Below are 23583 nucleotides of genomic sequence, written 5' to 3'. Positions count from 1 at the left end.
AACCATAAATCTGAGGTCAGTTTCTGCAGAAGCTGGAGCTAAAAGTCTCTAAATCCCCACATCATGATGCTGCCACCTCCATGTTTCCCCGTGGGCTGAAATAACACAATCTGCACAGCTGTTGGTCCAACAAAAAAAATTAAAATACGCTGAAGTTTACGTGAATTTGACAGTAAAGAAGAATGTCGGTTCTGGTGTTGGTTGTGGTCTGAAGAGAAACACAGAGTTGAGACGACAGAGCGAATCTCTGGTTGTAAGGTTTTTATTGGGTGTTCAGGGTCCTGAAGCAGCCAGCAGCAGCTCCTTCAGCAGGAACAACAGAGCTTCTTTTTTTATTCCACACAGAGAAAAATTATTTAAAACAGAAGTGCAGGAGGTGAAGACATCAGAACCAGGGAGGAAGATGGTCTCCTGGAAGCTCCTCAAACCTCGACACATTCGCAGGGGAAACCAGGGGGTTCATTTTAAAAATGCACGGACTTCATTTAACCAGAACAGCCTTCAAGCAACGACGTACGGCTCATGCATTCACGCCTAAATAACTAAAATAAAATAAAAAAAAACAGCGTTTGGCAGCTAAAGTTTAGTTTTCTTACGTAACTTTACATGATGGCACTAAGGTGTGGTGAGTAGTGCAGTTAAAGTCTTATTTTTAGTGAAGAGGGTCTAAATGTGGAGGGAAACATGCAGGAGGGGTTAGAAACCCAAACAACAGGAAGACGAGATCAACAAATATAAATTAAACATTCGAGGAGAAATCTCCACCAGCAGCGACACGTTAAGGTGAGGAAGTTTGTTTTTTTAGGGAAACTTTATAGTTTATAGTTTTTTTTTTATGCTTTTGTAATTTCTTATTTGTGATGAACAAACAGATTCATTACATCAGAAGCAGAGGAAGTTTTTTTTTTAAATACATTTTGGAGGTTTAGTTGATTTTTTTGTTTACTTTTCAGGCTCTGTCTTCCAGCTGAAAGGCATGATGGGAGCTGACGTCAGTTCCAGCTGAACGGCTCGCCGTCCCGCCGCGCTCCTCCTCCTCCTCCTCCTCCTCAGCAGAAGCCGCCTCAGCGTGGCTACGAGGCGCCGACCGGCTGCAGAGGAGGGCAGGGGGAGGCGCTGCCGACGCACCCCGCGGTGGGCGGCGCCCCCTCATGGACGGCGGAGGTGAAGTCTTCGTTGTAGAGGCGTTTGATGCCGTCGTAGAAGTCGTCCACGTCCATCTGCTCCACCTGCAGGCGGAGGCGTGTTACTGCTTCTGTCTGAGGGGTAAAAACTGCAGGGGGGGGGGGGGGGGGGGTCTCACCTTGCGTTTGGTGGACGCCTTGCAGCGCAGGGGGAGCTTCTGCAGGAGGTTCAGGTGTTCAGGGGAGGGGCTCTCCTCTCCAGCAGCCGCAGTGTGAGGCGGGGCGGGTTGGTCCCTGGAGGTCTCCATGGTCCCTGGATTAAAGCCCACAAGATTCTCCTCAGCTTTAGTTTAGACATGAAAACAACACCATGATGCAGCCACCGCCATGTTTCACCACAGACTGCAGGTTCAGACCGTTTGGTCAGTAGTACGATTCTCAGTGTCCCTCAGAGCAACGTGTCACTCCACCAGGGAGCGTTACCATTTAGTAAAGTTACCTTCTGTCAGGCGTATCAGTGGAAAACAGAAGTGGTGCCACTAGAAATCTAACTAAATTTATCAGATTATTTCTTATTTATAGTTCGACACATCGCCCAACAAGGTGAGTTGATGTTGGACAATGTAAACAGCTTGAAACATTCTGTGGATTCATGGTTATTCTGTACATTAGCAGCTAGTTAGCACTATGCTAGCTGCGTTGAAAGAAAGAAAGAAAGAAAGAAAGAAAGAAAGAAAGAAAGAAAAAAAAGATAGATAGATAGATAGATAGATAGATAGATAGATAGATAGATAGATAGATAGATAGATAGATAGATAGATAGATAGATAGATAGATAGATAGATAGATAGATAGATAGATAGATAGATAGATAGATAGATAGATAGATAGATTCACCACGGGGGCGCCGTGTTCATGTGTCTGTCTGTTAAAGAGCGTACATTTCTGAAACACGTTTAAAAAAAGTATTTCAGCATTAAAACGTGTTTATTTTTATTTCTAAGAGTGTTCTCTATCATAGCCACATCTCTGCTGTTTAAAACAAACAAAGTTGTTTGAAATATCGGGCAAAAATTCAGGGAGTTATGATTTACTTTAGTCGGGCAAACAGCTTCCTTAGTGCAAATAAATTCACTAGGGTCGCGTGAGAGACCCATCCAAGATGGCGGCTGCGCCTGTTTCTGTCTACCTCTAAAATGTCTATGGTTAGCATTAAGCTAGCTGCGTTTAGCTGAGTTAACAGCATATATCTGTAGGCAATAAATAAACCATTTGTGGTTAAAACCTCTCATTTAAATCCAACTTTAATAATAATAACTTTGGTTATTATGTGTTCATATGATTTACTGGGAAGGTCTAGGTTTGTGGTTTGAATCTGTGTTTACTGAGGGTTATTAAATGCTAAAGACTGATGACGTGTGACATCACTGGGCAATAAACAATAACGTAGCGATGGAAAGGTGTAGATGAATGATATTAATAAACTCCTGAAAACGTCTAAAACTTAACGTAACAGTAATTTGTCGGGCTTGTTAGACTCATAAATGCGTGCCAGTCTTCCGGTGTGGACCTACCCAGCGAGCGGAGGGTGAGCGGGCGCCCCGGGGCGGCGAGCTGCAGGGGTTGGTAGATGTAAACCGTGTTGGGAGGCAGGGAAGCTCTCGGTGTGGACAGACTACGTGCAACCAGCTCTCTGCTGCGGATCAGTGCCGAGCTGTCCGTCTGTGCGGGACACACGAAAGACACACAGACGATAAAAAGGTCAGAGGTCAGCCGCTCAATACGTCCTGGTGTTGATTTTGGTGCTCAGCCCCAGCTGTACGTTGCTTAGCAACAGCAACGCTAAATATGGCGTCCAGAGGTCTAGAAAAGAGGCTTCGTCTGCGGATCAACGGGAATATTTCTACAACCTGCTTTGATTGATTCCTGCAGATCGATGCGAAATTTTAGAAAATCTGGTTGAAACAAAATCCTCCGTCATCAGAGATCAACGCGTTCTGCATCAGCAACGCCCAACAGCACCGCTTTTACTGATGATTATTAACACACAACATGTTAAATCATGTCGTTGCTTTTTGTTTAATAAATAGTTTTAATATAAATAAAAATTTATTTTTAAATCATGCTTCTTTTTGTTTAATTATTTTATTTTTTAACATAAAAAAATCATGTAGTTGCTTTTTGTTGATTTTTTTTTTAAATAAAATAATCATGTAATTGCTTTTAGTTTAATTATTAAATTTTTTAAATTAAAAAAACATGTAGTTGTTTTATTTTTATGTTTTTAATAGAAAATCATGTAATTGCTTTTGTTAAATTATTTTATTTTTTAAATTAAAAAGTTTTGTCCTTGCTTTTTGTTTTATTATGTTTATTTATAAAAAAGCATGTAGTTGCTTTTGTTAAATACATTTTTTAAATAAAAAAATCATGTAGTTGCTTTTTGTTTATTTTGAAATTTTTTAAATAAAATAATCCCGTAGTTGCTTTTAGTTTAATTATAATTTTTTTTCAAATAAAAAAAATCATGTAGTTGTTTTGATTATTTTATTTTTAAATTAAAAAAATCATGTAATTGCTTTTGTTAATTTCTTTTTTTTAATTATGTATTTGCTTTTTGTTTAATTGTCTTTTTTTATAAAAAGCATGTAGTTGCTTTGTTAAATAATTTTTTTTAAATAAAAAAATAATGTAATTGCTTTTTATTTACTTTATTTTTTAAATTAAAAAAAATCATGTAGTTGATTTTTATTTACTTTATTAAAAAAAATCATGTTGCTTGAAACAGTTTATAGCCGGTCTCTGCAGCTTGTAAATAAATAGTTTTACGCTCCATACTTCCTCAGTCAGCAAATAAATCAAAGTTACAATTTTTTTTTTTCATAAATACCGATTTGTTTTTAGGTGCAGTATTCTTCTGAGAAGACATTTTTACAGCAAAACAGTGAAAAACTGGTTTTAAAATGTACTCATCGTTATTCTATCATTATATTTCTCTTTTCTTCAGCTCCATGAACTCCCAGGCTTAACGCAGCCGTTAATGAAAAAGTTAATTAATGCTCTAGTTTTGATTAAAAAAACAGTAACCGTTTTATTTTGCACTGTAAAACTTGTTCTTCCTGAAAGTGAATTTAACAACAAACCCACACCTGAGCCTTCTTCAGCAGGTCGATGGTGAGAGCCAGCCAATCAGGACAGCAGGTCTCCAGCTCCAGGCTGATGAGGGCCAAGGCCAGCATGGATCCTCTGAGCTGCAGCGACAGATTCACAGACGAGTAAAAAGATCAGCAGCAGAACACGGAGGAGCAGACAGAAGCCACGTTTGGACTCAGACCTGCATGAGACGGTGGTCGGCCAGACAGGTGTAGAGCCGCCGTGTGAGGAGGGCCAGGTGCTGAGAGCGGTTCAGTCCCGACGCCGCGTCCACAAAGCCAGACCGCCACGACATCGCCACGGCGTGGAACTGAGGCAGAGGAGGGAGGAGAGCATTAGCGCCTCAGAGCCTGCAGTCGCTAACCTGACAACAGCCAGATGTATTTCGCTCCGCCTAGCTCCACTCACATACATCTGGGTCATCCGCCATAGGAATTGCCTTTATTGAAGGCTGGGGCTTATCAAAAATTCTTGCATATGATTGGATAAGCCACTTGTCTGTCATCTTTATCGACGTGCTATTTCAACCACTCACACCGAAGCTAACCCGTGACGCTGTGAGAGCGACGCAGGAAAAAACAGAACTTTTTTTTTTTATGTGTTTGCGGCTCTAGAGGCGTTTTATTGACAGTGAGCTGACAGGAAGAGGGGGGGGGGGCAGGCGGCAAAGCGCTGCGGGTCGGAGTCGATCCTGGGCGGACCGCGTTGAGGACTAAAGGCCATCTAATATGGTTGGTGCTAACCGCTAACGGTTAGCGGCTAACCGCTCGTTAGCGGCTAACCGCTTGCCAAATCCGGTCGGGAGAAGGGTGAAAACATGGTTTCCACCAACAAAAGCCTTCAGAGCCGTTCTCTGATGTTCTTTTAATGAAACAATATTAGGTAGATTGGACAACACGGAAGAAATAGCAGCATCAATGCTAACGCTTGCTTCCTCGATGCGAGCTGCCATTGCTGTTGGAATCTCACGGTCGCTTCTCCGCTACGTCACATCCAGGAAACACCCGCCCTGCGTCCTGATTGGCCAGACCATAAATTTGGTTGGGGAAATCACTTTCAATGGGCGATGTCCCAGATGTATGTGAGTGGAGCTAGGCGGAGCGAGACATGCAGCTGGCTGTTGTCAGGTTATGCAGTCGCCTCCTGGAAACTGGAAAACGACACAAACGGGCGTACAATGTGCAGGAAGTCCAGCGCGGTGGCGGTGTGCAGGTCCCAGTCCAGCTTGTCCAGGATCAGCCTCTCCATCCTCAGGATCTCCGACGGGGAGCAGCCGCAGCCGCTGGAGGCAGCCAGCTCCTTCAGCGTTGGGACGCACTGACACACACACACACAGAGACACACAACAACGGTGAGACACTTCCTCCTGCAGCTGCTAACTCACAACGCTGCGGGTCTGCACCTCGTCCTCCTCGCAGGTCTTAGCAGCCAGGAAGAAGCAGGCGATGGCGATGCAGCGCAGGTACTTTGGACGGGCCTGAAGAAGAAAAAACAACCAATCAGCTGATGAATACCAGGAGCTGACAGCGACGCCATGCAGCCTTTATCGTCTCCGGATAAAACCTGATCCGTGCCACCGGCCATCAGTTACACTGAAAGTTGATGAAAAACAAGATGGAGCTGGATCAGGGCGTCCTCACTGCAAAAATGGAACTAAAATTAAGTCAAATTTTCTTGAAATTAGTCTATTTGTCTTTGATTTGAGCAGGCAAATAAGATTATCTGCCAATGGAATAAGATTTTTGCACTTAAAATAGGAACAACTCACCTCAATCAACTTATTTCAAGCGCAGGATATCTAATTATCTTATTTTAGGGGTAAAAATTACTTCTCTCCATTGGCAGATAATCACATTTATCTACTCAAATGAAGGACAAATGCCCTAATTTCAAGAAAATTTTACTTATTTTTAGTTCTGTTTTTGCAGTGCATTTCATTCAGAGCTGCCATACTTGTTCTCTAAAACTGGAAGACAAAGTAAAATCTACAGGAGCATCTGAATAATTCAGGACATAATCAAAAGTTAATCAATTCCGTGATTGGACATTGTTCAAATGGAGAAGCCACAAAGGTCACTGCTAAAGATGTCGCCTGCTCAAAAGTGCCGTATCCAAGCACATTAAAGGAAAGTTAAGCGTAAGGAAAAAATCTATCACTGTGGTAATATTAATCCATACATTCAGAGCTTTTCTAATTAAATTAGTGAAATAAATGTGTTTTTCAGCTTATTGTGATGCACATGAAATGTTTAAACGCTGAAACAATCATGAACCGAACCGGGTTGTGTTCCAGTACCTTGATGGGAGTGAGGAAGCGGTCCAGAATGCTAACGGCTAACACCAGGGTCTCCGGGTAGAGCTGCAGTCGACCGTGGAGCTCCGTCAGCCAGCGAACGGCCTCGTCCCGCTGAGTCGGGGAGATGTCTGTATCCTGAACAACGAAAGGCAAACATGAGGACGGAAACTGATCGGACAAACGTCTCTGTCCCCGACAGCGTCTCCCCCTCAGGATAAACATCTACGCTGCTGTTCTGATCATTTAGAAGATAAAGTTCGTAAGATCTGAATGTAGCCTCAGCGTTTTGTTTGTTCTGATGAGGGTTTTTATCTATTTCTAGACTTTTATTAGGAACAAAAATATGACTGAACAGAACACAGACTGTATGCAGACAAATAATTAATATTTTGTGGAGATTAAAAGGTGCATAGCCGCGTTATTTGGCTTTATTTATTTATACGTCAGTAGCCCACTCTGGCTGCATAAAACGTTTATATGAAAGATTATCACGTCCTGCTGGAGTATTAGTTGTTATTTTTTGTGTTTTATGCTTTGGTATTTGCTCAATTTCTTAGTAAATGAAGCCCTTCGTGTTTATTTACAATTTTAACAGAAGTACGTACTGAGCATGTGCAGCAGAGGTTAAACAAGGAAGCAGCTAACAGCTATTAGCATCTCCCAGTAAAACAATGCAGAAAGGTCCAAGATCCAGTGGGAAAAAACACAAATAAATATGATTTCTAGAGGGAAAAGCCTGGAATGTCTCTGGGAATCCAGTCTGAACGTTGGTGTTCACTGAAGCTAAACCTGCCGAGGCTCAGATGTGACGCAGAGTAAACTGACGTGAGTAAATGTTCTGATGTGAGGCTCTTAAAGTTGCTGTAGATCGTTTTATTTAATTAATAACGTTGGTCTTCATTACGCTGAGCAGCTGCTTTACTGTGAGGCGTTGCAGAGGGTCAGGCTCAGTCCAGCATTATTTACAACTGATTTATTAATTAAGCAAACCGGCATTATGACAGTTCCGTGATACTGCCACTAGATGGCGCCACATCTGTTTATATCTGTTAATTGGGGATTATTTTTCACTATCAAGATGGAAGCTTTGTGTATATAACCTTATTTTATCATGATCAAACGTTTTCTGGTCTACTTTATAAGCATGTTATGTGGCTATGTACCCTCACAGTAAAAATCAAATAGATTTTAATTGATTTCAACCAACTGAAGTGTACAATCTAACCTGGAAGTGTAAAAGAAGAGACGAGGGAGTGAACAGCTTCTGAGGTGGAGCGACGTGTCTGAGAAGTTTTTATTTGTGTCTTTAATTAAGGAACAAAAAGCTTTTCCTGGTCATGTGACGTTTGTTAACGAGCTCTGAATTAGCGCTCGTTTCACAGCTTTAAAGTTCAGGACTGAGTCCCACCTCAAAGGGATCTGGGGGCCACGCCTCGTATGTCACAGCAAAATAATAATAAAGATAATTATAGCCGCCTTTAAAGACTCTGAAGGTCACCCAACATTATGAACAACACATAAAATACATGATTAAAAAATATAATACTATAAAAACAATGTGGCTGAAGGATTTGGAGGGATGTGAATGTCAAAAGCTGACAGATATGAGCTACGCTGCAGGGAAACACGATATACAGATCGATAGAAGAAAACTGAAGAAGAACTGACGACAAGGAGAAGAGCAGATTTAAAAATTACCAGAAAAGAGGTTTTTCTAGGTCTGTGGCTCCCAAACTTTTCTTGGTGGGCCAACATGTGATTTAAAAGAAAGTTTTCACCCCCCCACACAACCAATCTTTGACAGCTGATTAAATAAAAGGCAACTGCAGTAAAACACTTATCAAATAAACTGCAATCTTCTTTAAACAAAAAAAAAAACACTTTTAAAGTGTAATTGTTTTAAGTTTTAACTGTCCATTTTACTGTGTAATTGAATTCAACATTGCCATCAATATATCTATTTTTAAATAACTTAATTTTTCCAGTACATTTCTACCATGACCCCCCTGCAATTACACTAAGCCCCCCAAGAGGGCGCTCTCCCACTTAGGGAACCATTGTTCCGAGCGTCTTTAATGTAGGAAGTGAACGGAGGACGTATATATATTTATATATACATACTAGGCCTTTATTTCCCTATTATTGCCAAAAATATCACTCTTTATTTAAACAGGACTATTAAGAAAATGTAGTTAGAAATGTTGCTGAATAACAGAAAAGATATTCTTTAAGTCTAATTATTAACACCTTTTAATAAACAAACCAGAATCCATACTAATCTACTAATGAGCTCAAATCACTGCAAAAACAGAACTAGAAATATGTAAAATGTATAATATGATTGAACTAGACTTTGTAAAGTGCCTTGAGATGACATATTTCATGATTTGGCGCTATATAAATAAAATTGAATTGAATTGAAATGTTCTTAAAATGTAATAGTAATAGTAATATAGTAAAATGAGTGCATTTATCCTTGATGTGAGCAGGTAAATAAGATGATCTGCCAATGGAATAAGATTTTTGCACTTAAAACAGAAACAATTCATCTCCATCATCTTATTTCAAGTGCAGGATGTCTAATTATCTTATTTTAGGGGTTAAAATACTCACTCCATTGGCAGATCATCTTATTTACATGCTCAAATCAAGTATAAATACACTAACTTTAAGAACATTTTACTTGTTTTTAGATCCGTTTTTGCAGTGTTCATGGATCCTCTTTTTGATTGTGGGCTTCCTCTAACTGTGTTAATAATTATTGAAAATTTAAACCTTGTTTGATTTTACATGTGAAGGCATATAAAACTTTTTCCAGAGAGAAAAACACAACCAAACGGGTCATTTAACAACCTGATCATTAATAAATCACTCAGCTTGACCTGACTGACCAGCCTCCATGGTCCCTATGATGACTTTACTCATTAAATCTAAGGAACAAAAGCCTGATTGTCTCTTATTAGCCCTTAGATTGGTCAGTTTTTACAGCTCCCACAGAGATAAAAAAAAACTTTAAAACCACCATTTCACCCAGTTTCTGAACAGGATTACCAACTATAGATTTAACCAACGTCATAAGCACAAACAATAAACTGAAAACTGGAATGATTTAATTGTGGCTCCTCCAACTAGTCTTTGTAGAGGAATTGCAGAAATAAAAACAACTCTTTATCTACTTTCCAACGGGAAAGCGAAAGCAGATCCAGGATCAGTTAGTCGACTCCAAAGGCCTCGGCTAATTCTACACCGCAGAACATGGAGCCTAAAAATAAACAACAAATACATGCTGTCACCTCTAACGCAGCTTCCTCATAGCCGCTACCTCCTGAGCGAGCCGCCCTCTGAGGTCTGACTCAGTGTATACCCCCCCCCCCCCCCCCCCCCCCGGCTCAGCTCATATATAATCAGAACCACCTCCAGTCACAGGAACTCCTCAGAGAACCAGACGGAGCAAAGATCACCGCTCTGCAGCCGCTCCGGCGTTTCAGAAGACACGGTGATGATGAGGGTCGGACTGGAAACTCTGATTATATGTAAGTCAGCTCTGATCATTTGCTGTAAATTATTTTTAAGTCAGACTGACTGAAGTTTGGGAGGATTACAGCAGAGTGAAAAATCTAAATAATGCTTAAAAACTGTCCTTCAACCTGATCTTTGCAGTCATTTTTAAAAGCTTTGAATCAGACTCAAGTTAATCTGCAGGTAAAGAAAGTTTAAATTATAACCCAGAGGGAAGTTACACAGTGCAAAGGTTTTCAATGATTGATTGATTGAAAGCAGTAAATATTTCCAGTAAACCAGGGGAAGTCTGGGAGAAACGTTTTGATATTAGCAAAGTGTTTTCTCCTCATGCTGCACCGCTTTAGAAACCCGGTATTATGTATTTTAAATGTTTTATCCACTTCAGGCCGTGTTGTCGTTGAATGACTAAACTGAAAACCAAAGTGTCTGAAAGAGAAACTCTTAGCAGCGTCAAACCGGATCTGAGTTTCCACTTCCTGCACGCCAACAGGCCGCTGGCTGCAGAGACGATCTGCCTGGTTTTTGCAGGCAAAGCCCAGCAGATGCAGGACTTTCACAACCTGCCGCACGTCCCTCAGACGCGTTATTAAGAAAGGCTAAAGCCAACGACGTGTTATTCTAGCTGCACTTCACCCTCTGAAGCTTAACAGACCGCTTTCTATTACCAGCCATTCCATCTAATTTCTTCCACTTATTCAAAGCAGAAACTGGGAGGGAAAATTCAGCGTTCAGCCTCACATGCCTGTTCTCTCCAGGGACGCTCCGACTCCTCTTTGGGAATCCTACATGTTCCCAGGCTATAAAAGCATCATGCCGTTTTTATGAGTGGCATCGCATGCTTTATATAAAAACCTCCTATAACACGAGAAAGGCTCATTTTTCAAAAATATCAAGAAGATCAGTTTTCCCCAAACCTTTCAGCCTTGGATCAGTAAAACATGGAAGGAGACCTGAGACCTCAGTTAGGGCTGGACGATACAGGAAAAATGTATAATCCAATTAAATAGAAATCATGTTGATCAATATCAATAATTATCAATAGATTCAAAACATATATTTTAAGTGCAGCCCTGGACATTTTATGCTGTTGCTTAATTACCTATTTTTAGATACAGACACAAACACTGACTTTAAACTCAACACTTTATTCTACCAACTTTTTACCAAAACTACAAGTTTTTGAAACAGAAAAAGAACGCCTGCTCTCTGAACTCTAAAGGGGGCGGAGCTTGGTTCCTGGGTCTGCGTTGTGATTGGCTGGGAGGATGTAATGATGTAATATTAACCTACATGGTTAAAATGCAAAAGGAAGGAAAACTGTTATTCTATTGAACTTTTTATTGACCCTTTTTCTATCATTGATGTACGTCTATCGATCAATATATATTGTTATTGAATTATCGTCCAAGCCAAGGAAGTCATAATATTTGGTTAATTGTACATCTTTTTTACTGGTTTAGTATGTAGATGGTTTTATGTCCCAAAACACATGTAAGAGAACCAAATGTGCTCATATTCAGTGTGAAAAGTGGACTAAAGTGTTTGTGTTGCGTACAGGTGTGCTGTTATCATCAGCATCCACATCAACAGATGAACCATCTGAACCTCCAACAACAACTGCTACGAATACTTCACCCAGTGAACATGGCTCAAGTCCAACCAGTCAACCTTTTACCACGTCTGAGGCTACAGAGACGACCTCAGCCACTGCTGGGAGCAACAGCTCCACGCCCGTTTCTGCAGCTTCTTCACCATCACCATCAACCACTTCCATCACAGCTACCACAGTAACTGAGACGACGATGGGAAATACGACCATCACACAGATGACTGCTCAACCAAACGACACCATCCAAACCACCAATGCCACCAGTGACTTCACCACTGCCACCAACACCACTGACCCACCAACAACCGCCGTGAACACCACCACCACCCTGGACTCTAACGCCACAGCCGGTTCCACAACCAGCGACAAAGGCTCACAACCAACAACCTCAACCGGCGGCCCAACCACCACCACACCCTACACTACGTCTACCGCCAGCCCCACGTCGACCGCAGCCCCGACCAGCAACCTGACGCCAGATAAGATGGAGCCGAATTCAAAGCCGCTTAGCTCAGGTGAGCAGATCAACTAATTTACAGCAAACTGAAGGCAACAGGACTGAGCGAAGGTCCGGTTGCCTCCGATTTAAACCCGTTAGCTGTTGCGATGTAGTCTCGTGAGACCATCCTGATCTCGCGAGCTTTCAAGGTTTCACTCGCAGATCAGTCTGGCTACTCTCCGTTAAAGAAAATTTGGAGCCGTTCACCAAACGAACGTCCAATCAGCGTTGGCTTTGAGGCGGGTTGAGGTGTGACGCAACGAGGAGCGACAGTTCAGTCTAAACAACATGGCGGCTTCAGCCGATGAAACCAGCGTTAGCGTGGCTATCGAGCAAGTTTTATCGGAATTACAGAGTATTTCTTTGCTGAGCTAACGAGCCTTTACCTGCAGCAGCAAGAGTAGCTTGGCTTGTGGTTGTGTTTTCGTCGTCGCTCGTAACAGAGCGACGACGAATCTGATTGGTTTATTTGGCCCGTCTATCACCAACATAGGCCAATCAGCTAACCAGTATTTTCGCCCCTTCCCAAAATTACTTCAACGGAAGGTTTCCAGATGGATATGCGGAGCAAATCTATCTGGCGGAGTCAGGTAAGTTGCGATGACCGGGTGACTGAGAATTTGCACAAGTATCAACTAACTTACCTTCTTTGTCTTCTTAATGGTAGCCATACAGTAGCATTAATTGTCTACGGCAGGGGTTTTCAAATTCATTGAATGTGAGCCTCCCCTTGGAATAGGTAAAGATAACCACGCCCCCCCCAATCACAAACCTACCACACACAGGTCCCTGCAGTAAATGCATCTTTCTTTTGTCTTCCTAGAATGCTGTGTTTCAAAAACAACTGATAGCCCAACACATGTTTTTTTTATTGTATTTCTTTTAACAAAGTACATTAATAAAAAAGGCCTCTTCATAAAATATACATCCAGATATTTCCATCTTACAGGCTACTTTTACTGAAACATCACGGACAGAGGGCTTAATTTTAAAATTTAACTGTCATTAGAGCAAATTCATAAACAATTGTTTTCAACAGCAGACAAACAGAGGACCAATGTCAAACTGAACTCACGTCAACTGAAATAATAATAAAAAAAGATAAAGATAATCTACTTTTTAGGCTAATTATACACAATTTAGACCTAGTGCTATTTTAACAAACAAGCCTTTTATTAGTTGTTATCTCTTATCTGATGTATTTCTGATGTTTGGCACTTTGTTTTACCTCGTGTTAAAGTGCTCTTTAAATAATGATGACACTCATGATGATTATGATCAGAATAAACTTTTGCATCACCTCCCAGAAGCTGAAAAGAGACAAAAAGAGACAAAAACATTTTCTCTTTTTCACACCTCACTTAGTAACTCTAATATTTTAGTCTAAATACATTAGCCTAAATATTTTAGGCTAAAATATTAAACTTTTTATTTGTTTTTCTTCAATCCCTCGGTGATGTTTAGTAATTTCTGCCAAAGGCTGCAGCATTTTGATTTAATTCATCTGAATGCAGTATTTGCAAGCCATACTCTATTTGGATGGGAAAAACTGTCTGCCTTATTCTGTCTTCTTCTCTGTCTTCTCGCGCCTCCCCTGTGACTCTTTGGCGCCCCCCAGGGGAGGCGCGCATCACCTATTGAAAACCCCTGGTCTACGGTTTTATTCAGAGGTTTATACGTTAGTTTCCTGACAAAAATCTGTCTTTGAAGTAGATATGCACCAATCCAGTTTTTACCCGACCCAATCCGATACCGATACCTGGGCTAAGCGTATCGGCCGATACCGATCCGATACCGTTGAATGAATAAACCGTGTACCTCGCCATGTGAGTGAAGTTATCAGGCTTGAAATAAACATTGTTAAAAAGGTTCTGCATGTTCTTTAGCATGGCCCCTTTGGAGGTGCTTTTTTAAGTTTGTGGTGTTGAATTTACCAACCTCATCACCCACCTCGCAACTTACACATTGCAGATGCTGCATGATTCACTTGTTGGCGTATCGAGTTTGAAATGTTTCCGAAATAGCAGACTTGGCTCAGGTCCTGTCACCTGCTCCATGTCGCTCTGTGTTTGCTCATCGCTAGTTGCTATACGTGCTCTGCATAACCGCCGTTGCTAACATAGAATAGAAGTGACTAGATCACCGTAACTGTATTGCTGTGTATGATATTAATAAAGAAATGACTGGATGGGAAGGCTGGATCAGCTTCTATCATCTGCACTGCAAAAACAGAACAAAAAGTAAGTTAAAATTTTCTTGAAATGAGTGCATTTGTACTTATTTGAGCAGGTAAATAAGATAATCTGCCAATGGAATAAGATTTTTGCACCTAAAATAGGAAGAACTCATCTGCATCAACTTATTTAAAGTGTGTTATATCTAAATATCTTATTTTAGGGTTAAAATTACTCATTCCATTGGCAGATAATGTTATTTACCTGCTCAAATAAGTACAAATGCACTCATTTCAAGAAAATTTTAACTTATTTTTAGTTCTGTTTTTGCAGTGTGATATCCGATCCAGCTAATTAGTCAATATTGCAGCCGATATTAGATCCCTGTATTGGATCGGTGCATTTCTACTTTGAAGTCGAGTTCCCAGGTTTTAGATAGAAAAGTTTTGGGAAGGCCTTTCCAGAAGCTTCATTTTGTGCTCGATGTGAGTTTGGACATAACAGTGAAAAGAAGTGCCATGATTTCTCAAAAATCAACCTTCATAAGATACAATGAAAAAACACAGAGGACCAAGAATTGAGCCTTGAGGAACACCACAGGAGAGATGTACTGAACGTTTTCAGTATAAACACAGAAACATTTGATCCCCTCCAAATGTTCAAAAGGGGATATAATATTTAGCCATCAAGACTAAAAGTACCAAAATTACAAAACTTCCAGAATCAATTTCCAAACGTCACTAAAATCCCTCAGCAGTGCTGTTTCAGTAGAATGCAGACGTTTAAAACCAGACTGCAAAATCTCTAAAATCCCATTTTTGTTGAGAAAGCCATTTGATTGGATAAAAACTAATTTTTCAAATAGTTTTGATAAATGCCCTGTATTGTATAGCACTTTATCAAGTCCTAAGAACACCAAAGCTTAACTGACGTTTAGGTGCAAACCTCAAAAATCTTGTCTTGTTTGGTGTTTGTGTCTTTAGCAAAGATAATAAAAAAAGAATATGTGATAAAATTCAATTAAATTATACTGGTTGTAAGACAAATGTGGATAAACTGCTCCTTGATATTCATGTTGACTGTTTATCACTGTAATTCATTGCTTTCTAAAATGATGGCCAACATATTTGAATAGGTATGGTGCTAAATAATAGACCTCCCAAACACAACTTTATAATAATTTTCTCCTAAAGGTACGAATCATGACGAGTAATTGATGCTGTAAGTGAAAGCATGCAGAGTTCTTGTGTAACGTCCTCCACCCGCTCATTTCATCTGACCTCGTTAGGGAAAAGAGTTCCAGTTGTGGTTAATAAGTGAGCGGTTTTCTTCTCACACTTCCTTCTTTACTTTAGAGTGAGTTCTTTATGAGATTTATAAGTAAACAAGTGAAAAAGAAACACTGCACTTCCTCTGTGCTCGGTAATTCAGCTACAGAAATAATTCTGGCATTTATTTTCGAGGCATTTCTCTTCTGCTATTGTTAAAGAGCACACACGTTAAAACTCATCCAAAAAAAAAACAAAAAACAGTACAAGACTTACTAAAATACCGGGTCATAATTTAAAAATTTTAAATAAGAAATCAAATACAAACTTAAGGTTAAGAGCAAAAGCTTTTTGACATTGTTGCAAGATTTTTTAAACAAGTAACCTGTTATTTTTCTTGCTTGTCATCAAGGTCTTAAAGCGATAACATATCCAGTTATTGACCTTCCCCAATTAGCATTTACTTTCTTTCTTTTTGCAGAAACTAAACATCATTCCCAGCATTGACTGTTGCAGTCCCACCATAAATGACTCAGAACCTTTATGGTTCCTTGAAGGGCTGTACTTTGGTATTTTTATTAGTTAGTTTTGGTTTGAGTGCTGCATTGTATTCAGGAGAGATAAGAGTTTGGGAAAGATTATATATATATATATATATATATATATATATATATATATATATATATATATATATATATATATATATATATATATATATATATATATAAATAAGTTCATGTGGCTGCTCAACCATTTACCTGCCCTGAGCTGGGATTATTAGCTGAAGCTAAACCGGGGACTAGAGTTTCCCTCCACTGACAAGATAAGAGGAAATAAAGATTTAAAATGTTTCTATTTAATCCTCTTTTTTTATTGTCTTTGATCTTCAAGGAACCCTAAATACGTACATGATGAAAACATTATTTTAGCTGCATTTCTTTACTGGGGTTATGAATTGGTATAAATAAACCTAAATTTAATTGAGAACTTTAAAAGATGAATAAACATGTATGGGACATAATTAGCTCTAAAAAGGAGAATACACACTGCAAAAACTGATCTAAAAATAAAATAAAATGTCTTAAAATTAGTGTTTTTGTCCTTGATTTGAGCAGGTAAATAAGATTATCTGCCAATGAAATAAGTATTTTCACCCCTAAGATAAGATAATAAGATATACTGCACTTGAAATAAGATGATGGAGATGATTTGTTGTTATTTCAGGTGTAAAAATCTTAATCCATTGCCAGATACACTTATTTCAAGACAATATTACTTATTTTTAGTTCCGTTTTTGCAGTCCAAGTGATAAATGGCATTAAATGTGGATTTGGAGGATGAGTGGGATGAAATTTGTCAAATAAAAGGGATGAAAATGGGTCATAAAGAAGGATGAAAGATGAAAAGAGTTTTAAAAAATAAACTGATGAAGGTGAAATAGATGAAATGGGATCATTATACTTGATCATTGGAATCAGCGGGATGAAAAGATGACTGACGAATAGTGTAATGACCAGAGGTTATAAATGTGGTGAGAAGGAGTAATAAGGAGGAATCTGATGAATATCAGAATAATTTAAGGAGTCGTTCAGGAGAGTGTGTCAACAGCACATGACTGAGAACATCAGCAGGGTCATATTAGATGTCTGAAGGTTCAATGTTATGACAACTGGCTAAGAAACTCTAGTGGGTCAGCACCGAGTCTATAATATATGGTTCATTATCTATGAGCTGTTGTCATATTAGTTCTTTCTTTTGTATTGAGTGTCTTAGTGTATGCTGTGTTTTGTTATTGGTGTATTTTAGTTTATTGTCTTAGTATTAGTCTTTGTTTGGGTCTTAGTTCAGCTCCATCTGTGTTGATTAGCCATCCACAGTTCCACTGCTTCCATTCTTAATTAGGTGTTCTACATTAATTCTTAATTAACTGACCTGCATCCGGTGTCATTCTCCACTCTTCCCTCAGTATTCTGATTGTCATTGTCGTCTATGATGTTGTTATTGGGCCCGCTGTTAGACTGCCTGTTTCTCTGCCCATGCTTCATGATGTCCCGCTCTCCTTTTTATCTCCTTTTTATCCAGGTCAATACACAAGCCCTCGATATGTCTTTGAGTTAAAGAATGACAGAGAACAGTATTCTACAGGCCCTGGTGTTGCTTCACTCACTGTGTTTGTTTAAATGTTCTTACAAAGAGCTTCCCCATTAATTAAAATGCTCAAAGGTCATTTTGTTTGATCTGCTGGAAGAGGAAATTATCTGAAGTTCATGGTACACAGACACGGTGCAATCAGCAAGCTGAACCGTATAGTTGGGACACCGACATTCTCAGAGATTGCACAAGGAGCTAAGAGTTGTTTTTTTTTATCATTTATTACATTTTTAACAAACAAACCAGTCAGCTGCTAAAATGAAAGTTTTTTCTAAATCATGAGGATTTTTGCCTGTTATTGCCAAAATATCACTCTTATTTAAACAGGACTGTTGAACAGTTAGAAAATATAGCTGAGCTGGAATATTAGGAAGTTTTGCTGAATAACAGAAAAATTATTCTTTAAGCCTGATTATTAACATATTTTCATAAACAAACCAGAATCCATACTAATCTTTGTTCCAACAGCTCAACTCATGGATCCTCTTTTTGACTGTGGGCTTCCTCTAACTGCGTTAATCATTAATGAAAGTTTAAGATTGTAAACAGTTGTTGACTTGTTAAGACATTTAAACCTTTTTTTCCAGAGAGGAAAAACAGAACCAAACTGGTCATTTAACAATATGATCTGTGCCAAAATGATTAATAAATAATTCAGCTTGACCTGGCTGGCCAGCCTCCATGGTCCCTATGATGACTTTGTTAATTAAATCTAAGAGGGAAAAAAGCCTGATTGTCTCTTATTGTCTCTGTCCTCTTCAGGAACTGTTGCAGTCATCGTGTTCATGTTCCTCCTGCTGTTCCTCATGATGATCGGAGGATTGTACTATTACAAGTTTAGGTGAGTCCTGAGTAAATCCTAACACAACTACACCAAACAAAAATCACCTTTATTCATACAGGTATAGGCTACTTTCTGATTGCGTTATTCTTTACAGAAGGCCATCATACGGCCCCCTGCTGGAGAGCACTGACCACGGCACTATAGGAAACTTCACCAACCCCATGTACGACCCTTGATGCGTCGGATCTCTGATCTCAGAAGAATAAAACGCTCTGCAGGCTGAGCCGCTCTGCACAGCGTGCGACTGAAGACGTTATTAGAGTCAGTTTATCGATGTTGTGATGATGGGAACCTGTTTCCAACGCAGGTTAAGGGGCTTTCTTTGGTTAAGAACTACTTTGTTGATGTTTTCCTCACCATAAAAACGAGCTCTGCAGTGAAAGTAAAGCTTCATATGCAGGACACACTGACAGCATGAAGGATGGAAAATAAGGAAAGATTTAAAAAAAACAGCAATTAATTTTTTTAGCAGGGAAGTTTTAATGTCCTGTGAAGCAGATATATGAATACCGGGAAGTATTTTTATATAATTGTCAAATTTCCGTATATTCCTCGGGTTTACATGGGACTTTCAAAGTTACTTCAAGCAAAACTGTGAGATAATAATAGTATATTGCACTTGAAAATGTAAAAAGTCTTTGTAGAAAAGTTAAATAAAAAATAAAATGAGCTGGGAGAGCTCAGACAGCAGAATTAGTTGAATGTCAAAAAGGTTTCAGAGAATGGTTTTCATTTGAAGTCTGTGAAACTTTTTTTTTTTAAATAAATTGTTTATTTATGCAAATGAAAGATAAAGAATTGAACAATGCTCCATATATTTAAAACTAGAAATGTTTCTTATGCATCACGTTGTTTTAATTAATCTGACTTAGAAACGCTTTGATTGATGAATTACTTCATTTGGAGTCTCTTCCAGTTCTGATTCTGTCTTCTTGTTTGTTTTTTCCTTTTTTATTAAACGCTATCAGACGGGTCAGGATTTTACTTTGCTTCGAAGACAGGTTGCAGTTTGGATTATAATTTGAACTGAATTTGCTGTGTTTTAATTTGTGAGAAGAACTATTCTGTTTTGATTGTGCGATCCTTTTCTCATTCAGTGATTTAAACAACATTGATTGGTAACAGAAATAGTTTTCTTTGGTCTTTCAGTGTTTTAAATGAGTGAATTGTAATGCTTGTATGGGCATTTCAGAAAACAGCTTGGTCATCTAAATAAGTTATAAGAGAATAAAGTGATACATGGATCATTGATAAATCAACTGTTTAATTGTTTTTCAGTTGTCAGAATAAAATTTAAACTCATGAAATATTTGGATACTGTCTGATAATCATGTAACACCTAATCGTAAATATAACTAACAAAAAAATTTCAAGCTAGCTGGCCGACTAGCATGCTAGTCATCTAGCTATGGTGCTGTGAAATTGGCTTGTTGCTAAGTGATTTACCTGATTCCTATGTAGCTGCTAAATTGGATAGATACAGTGATGTGGATTGGGGCTGCTTTGAGTTTCAGGACCTGGACAAGTAGCTATAATTAATTGAAACCTTGACTTCTTCTCTCCAGCACACGATCCTGCAGGAGAACGTCTAGCAATCAGTTTGTGACCTTAAATCTGAACATTTTTGTGTCATAAAGCAGAACAATGAACCAAAACACACCAGCATGTAAAGGTTTTCTAGTGGCCTAGTAAATGTCTGGACTTAAACCTGACTAAAATGATGTGGCGTGACCTTAAATAGGCCATTCATGCTGGATGGTCCTCCAATGTGGCTGAATTAAAACAATTCAATGCAATCATTTTATTCATATATGACCAGGTCTGTTTGGATTTATTTCTCCCCTTAAACAAAAATATACATATTTAAAAAATTTATATTTTCTCTTACCTTTTCTGAACTTAAAATTTAGTGTAGAAAGTTTAGTGTAAAGTGTAGAAAATAAAAAGACTGTAAAAATCTGTAAGGCACCAAATACATTTTCACAGTACTGTAAATTGTGCTTATTAGAAAACTGTTTTTTTTGTTCGGTAAATAAAAAAAATTAACCACCAATATTGGTCATTGTTTACCAAATAACTGAAGCACTGAGCAGAGAAGGGCAACTTATTGTCTAAGACAAAATGGCAACAAACAAGCTAGGCCGCTAATTAGCAGGCTAGTAGGTTTGCAGCTACCTGACTAGCCAACAAAGAGGCTAAATTATTAAATATCTGTCTGGAAAATAAGCATAATTAACATATTTGACATCTAACTTCTAAATATTTCTTTAATGTTTCACAAATAATGGAAGCAGCAAAAATAACTACTTTTTACTAAGAGAAAAATGATAACAATCAAACTAGTTAAACGGCTAAGTAGCTAGTTAGCTGTGCTTTCAAGTAGTTAGTGTTGTTCAGCTAGTTAGTTAGCATCTAAGAGGTCGATAGGGGTTTGTCCTGTTGGAAAAAAAGTTTCTTCAACATTACTGTCAGAAATTAAATGCACAATAGCAAGCCTGCCAGCTATAGCTGGTAATTAGCTTGCTGCTTGGCTAGTCAGTTTATAAACAAATACGGAGATATTAGTGGTCTTAAAACTTTCAGATTAACACATTTTAGTAATAAGAAAAAAAAACATTGCTTCCTAATTAGACTTCGGAACTTTGATTTCCACATGAAATGCAAATATTTAATTTCATCTGAAAAGGAGGATTTAGGACCACTAGGCAACAGTCTAGTCTAGTCATGTTGAATATTACCTGTTTATTTCAATGAAGTTACTTATGAACACCTAAATCTGTACGGCTGTATGACAAATATAAAAGAGGCAAGAACTAAATATATTTTAAACATGAACATTTTGCATGCATGTTGATCATACTCATTGATTCCCATGATGCCTCAGGGTATCCTAAACAGAGCTACGACGCTGCTTCAGATAAAGACGCCTAAAAGCAGCCTCTTTTATTCAAGCCAGTGATACGGCGCTCAATTTGTCGCCATTACTGGGCAGCGGTAATTACAGAGGGAGCAGATTTTCATGCTACGCTGTCATTATCAGACCCTAAATAGTCTATTCAGCGTGCGTCCATATGGGTTTCCTTTATAATTACGCTGCAGGAAGGGCGGTACCATTATTTACAGTAGTAACATCTGGACCGGCTAAATTCCAATATATGGATTCAAGCAATGTGAATATTTTAAACACTGAAAAATGGAGACTGCGTCTGAATCTGTTTGGAATCGTTTCATGGGGCTTCTAAAAGCAGGAAGAGGCTCTTCGCTTTCATCCTGGAGCTGCTCAAAGCTTGCAGCAGCTCTAAAACACAGATTTGACAACTGTCTGAATCCACCGTCCCTAAGAGACGCTTCTGAGATTTTAAGTTGCTGAAGAGTGATTAGTGCAGCTGTTACTCATTTCTTGGTTACTCACTAATAAAATAACCTATCACACTCCCCCCTGATCAGAATCAAGGTTGGAATCTACCCTCAAATATATATTCTTAGAGAGATTCAGGATGTAAACTGTCCAAAATGTTCGTCCGCGTGCTGATTATGAGATAAAAAGAAGTAATTTTAGCCCCCAGCAGGCTTTGAAGCGTACATTAATAAGTTGTCATTGGATAAAAGTTATTGTAATCCTCTAATAATGTCTGCTGTACAGTTCTCCAGCCTTTCACTGCTTTTCTTTAGATGTTGGCAGCTTTTACACTAATCTTCAGTCCACAAACTGTAGAATATATAGAAATAAGTGATGACTTTAGAAAGTTAAACTAAACTTTGTACAAAAAGTAAGGAAATGTGAATTTAGTTGATTTTTTTTATATTGTAACGATATTTACAGGCAAAATATTTCATAACTTTAAAAAGCCGGTTTATTTCTAAATAAATGAAGCCACATGTGCATATTCTGGTGGTGCTCCAGCATATGCAGGTGCTGCTCATATAATCATAATATCAGCATTTTGTTCAGTAATTCCATCCAATAAGTGGAACTTGTATATTGTATACATTCATTAAACACTGATTGATATGTTTCTAGTGTTTATTTCTTTTAATTTTGATGATTGTAACTAACAACCTATGAAAACCCCAAATTCAGGATCTCAGAAAATCAGAATATCACGATAAGGTCCAATACTGAAGACACTAATCAGCTAATTAACTAATTAACACCTGCAAAGGCCTCTAAATGGTCTCTCAGTCTGGTTCTGTAGGCGACTGCTGACTGGACAGGAGAAGAATCAGGTCTCCTGGCTGCAGCCTGCTCTGCAGAACCAGAACCAGAACCAGAACCAGACATGGAGAAGCAGCATTTAGTTCCTATGCTCCACTGATCTGGAACAAACTCCCAGAAAACTGGAAACGTTTTCTTTAAATCAAGGTTAAAACACATTTGTTTATAATTGCCTTTAACTGTTCTAGTTAAACTGTTCTAGTTAAACATCATTTGTAGTCCAACTGTTTTTAATGTTTGCTTTTAGTTTCTTTTTTACCCATCTTTTATTTTGTGTCTACATTTTATTCCAACTTGCTGTTATTCTGTTTTATCTGCCTATATTTTAATAATGTAAAGCACTTTGTGTTGTCTTTGTACTGAAATGTGCTGTACAGATAAATTTGCCTTGCCTTGAAGGCGATAAATAAAGGATTGCAGCCTGTTGCAGGATCGTATCTCAGAACGACACGCCGTGTTTTTCCATCGAGGGAGAAACTGTCCTAGAGGTGGGAGATATATCAAATATACTCGATGTATGTCAAGTTTTCCTCCGCACGATAGTTAAAATGACTTTATCGCGTGTAAATTTTCACGGCAAGATTGAGCCGCTGTATTTAATTCACTGCGAGTTTAGTTTTTCCCACACGCTGTGAACGCATCACTCGCTCCTCCTCCACACCAGAAAGCGCTCTGATGCACGCACACACAACAAGAAATAAAAAGGTATCATTTTTATAATAACTTT

At 38.8% G+C, this 23583-nt stretch overlaps 2 protein-coding genes across 4 annotated transcripts in view; one reads left to right on the top strand and one right to left on the bottom strand.

Moving 5' to 3' along the window:
- Positions 1 to 246: 246 nt before the first annotated feature.
- ccni (cyclin I) overlaps positions 247 to 23583 on the bottom strand; it is a 32679-nt gene continuing 9342 nt past the window's right edge. The window contains exons 3-10 of the mRNA XM_036139961.1: positions 6574 to 6708; positions 5680 to 5754; positions 5454 to 5594; positions 4459 to 4587; positions 4274 to 4375; positions 2699 to 2846; positions 1304 to 1437; positions 247 to 1229 (exon numbers count right to left, since the gene is read on the bottom strand). Coding sequence (XP_035995854.1) covers positions 1074 to 1229; positions 1304 to 1437; positions 2699 to 2846; positions 4274 to 4375; positions 4459 to 4587; positions 5454 to 5594; positions 5680 to 5754; positions 6574 to 6708 — 1020 coding nt within the window. The 3' untranslated portion in view covers positions 247 to 1073. The remainder of the gene's footprint in view (positions 1230 to 1303; positions 1438 to 2698; positions 2847 to 4273; positions 4376 to 4458; positions 4588 to 5453; positions 5595 to 5679; positions 5755 to 6573; positions 6709 to 23583) is intronic.
- On the top strand, positions 9961 to 19994 carry parm1 (prostate androgen-regulated mucin-like protein 1). Of its 3 annotated transcripts, XM_021308814.2 has the most exons (4): positions 9961 to 10106; positions 11653 to 12219; positions 18559 to 18637; positions 18735 to 19993. In XM_021308814.2, exons 1-4 carry the CDS (start codon positions 10073 to 10075, stop codon positions 18814 to 18816), a joined length of 762 nt encoding a protein of 253 aa, XP_021164489.2. In that variant the 5' UTR covers positions 9961 to 10072; the 3' UTR covers positions 18817 to 19993. The 3 variants fall into 3 exon arrangements, with proteins under 3 accessions (XP_021164489.2, XP_035995856.1, XP_035995855.1); XM_036139963.1 differs by lacking the exon at positions 9961 to 10106 and having other exon boundaries at positions 11446 to 12219; positions 18738 to 19994; XM_036139962.1 differs by lacking the exon at positions 9961 to 10106 and having other exon boundaries at positions 11446 to 12219.

The sequence above is a fragment of the Fundulus heteroclitus genome, chromosome 8, assembly GCF_011125445.2.
Source record: "Fundulus heteroclitus isolate FHET01 chromosome 8, MU-UCD_Fhet_4.1, whole genome shotgun sequence".
Classification (NCBI taxonomy): domain Eukaryota; kingdom Metazoa; phylum Chordata; class Actinopteri; order Cyprinodontiformes; family Fundulidae; genus Fundulus; species Fundulus heteroclitus.
This window is presented reverse-complemented; position numbering and strand designations above follow the sequence as displayed.

Bases quoted from the DNA above. Each gene is read 5' to 3' on its own strand.
- parm1 (XM_036139962.1), top strand. From the start codon at position 11,571: ATGTCCCAAAACACATGTAAGAGAACCAAATGTGCTCATATTCAGTGT. The intron at 12,220-18,558 runs GTGAGCAGATCA...TGTCCTCTTCAG, and splicing joins TTCAAAGCCGCTTAGCTCAG to GAACTGTTGCAGTCATCGTG. The intron at 18,638-18,734 runs GTGAGTCCTGAG...TATTCTTTACAG, and splicing joins TTGTACTATTACAAGTTTAG to AAGGCCATCATACGGCCCCC.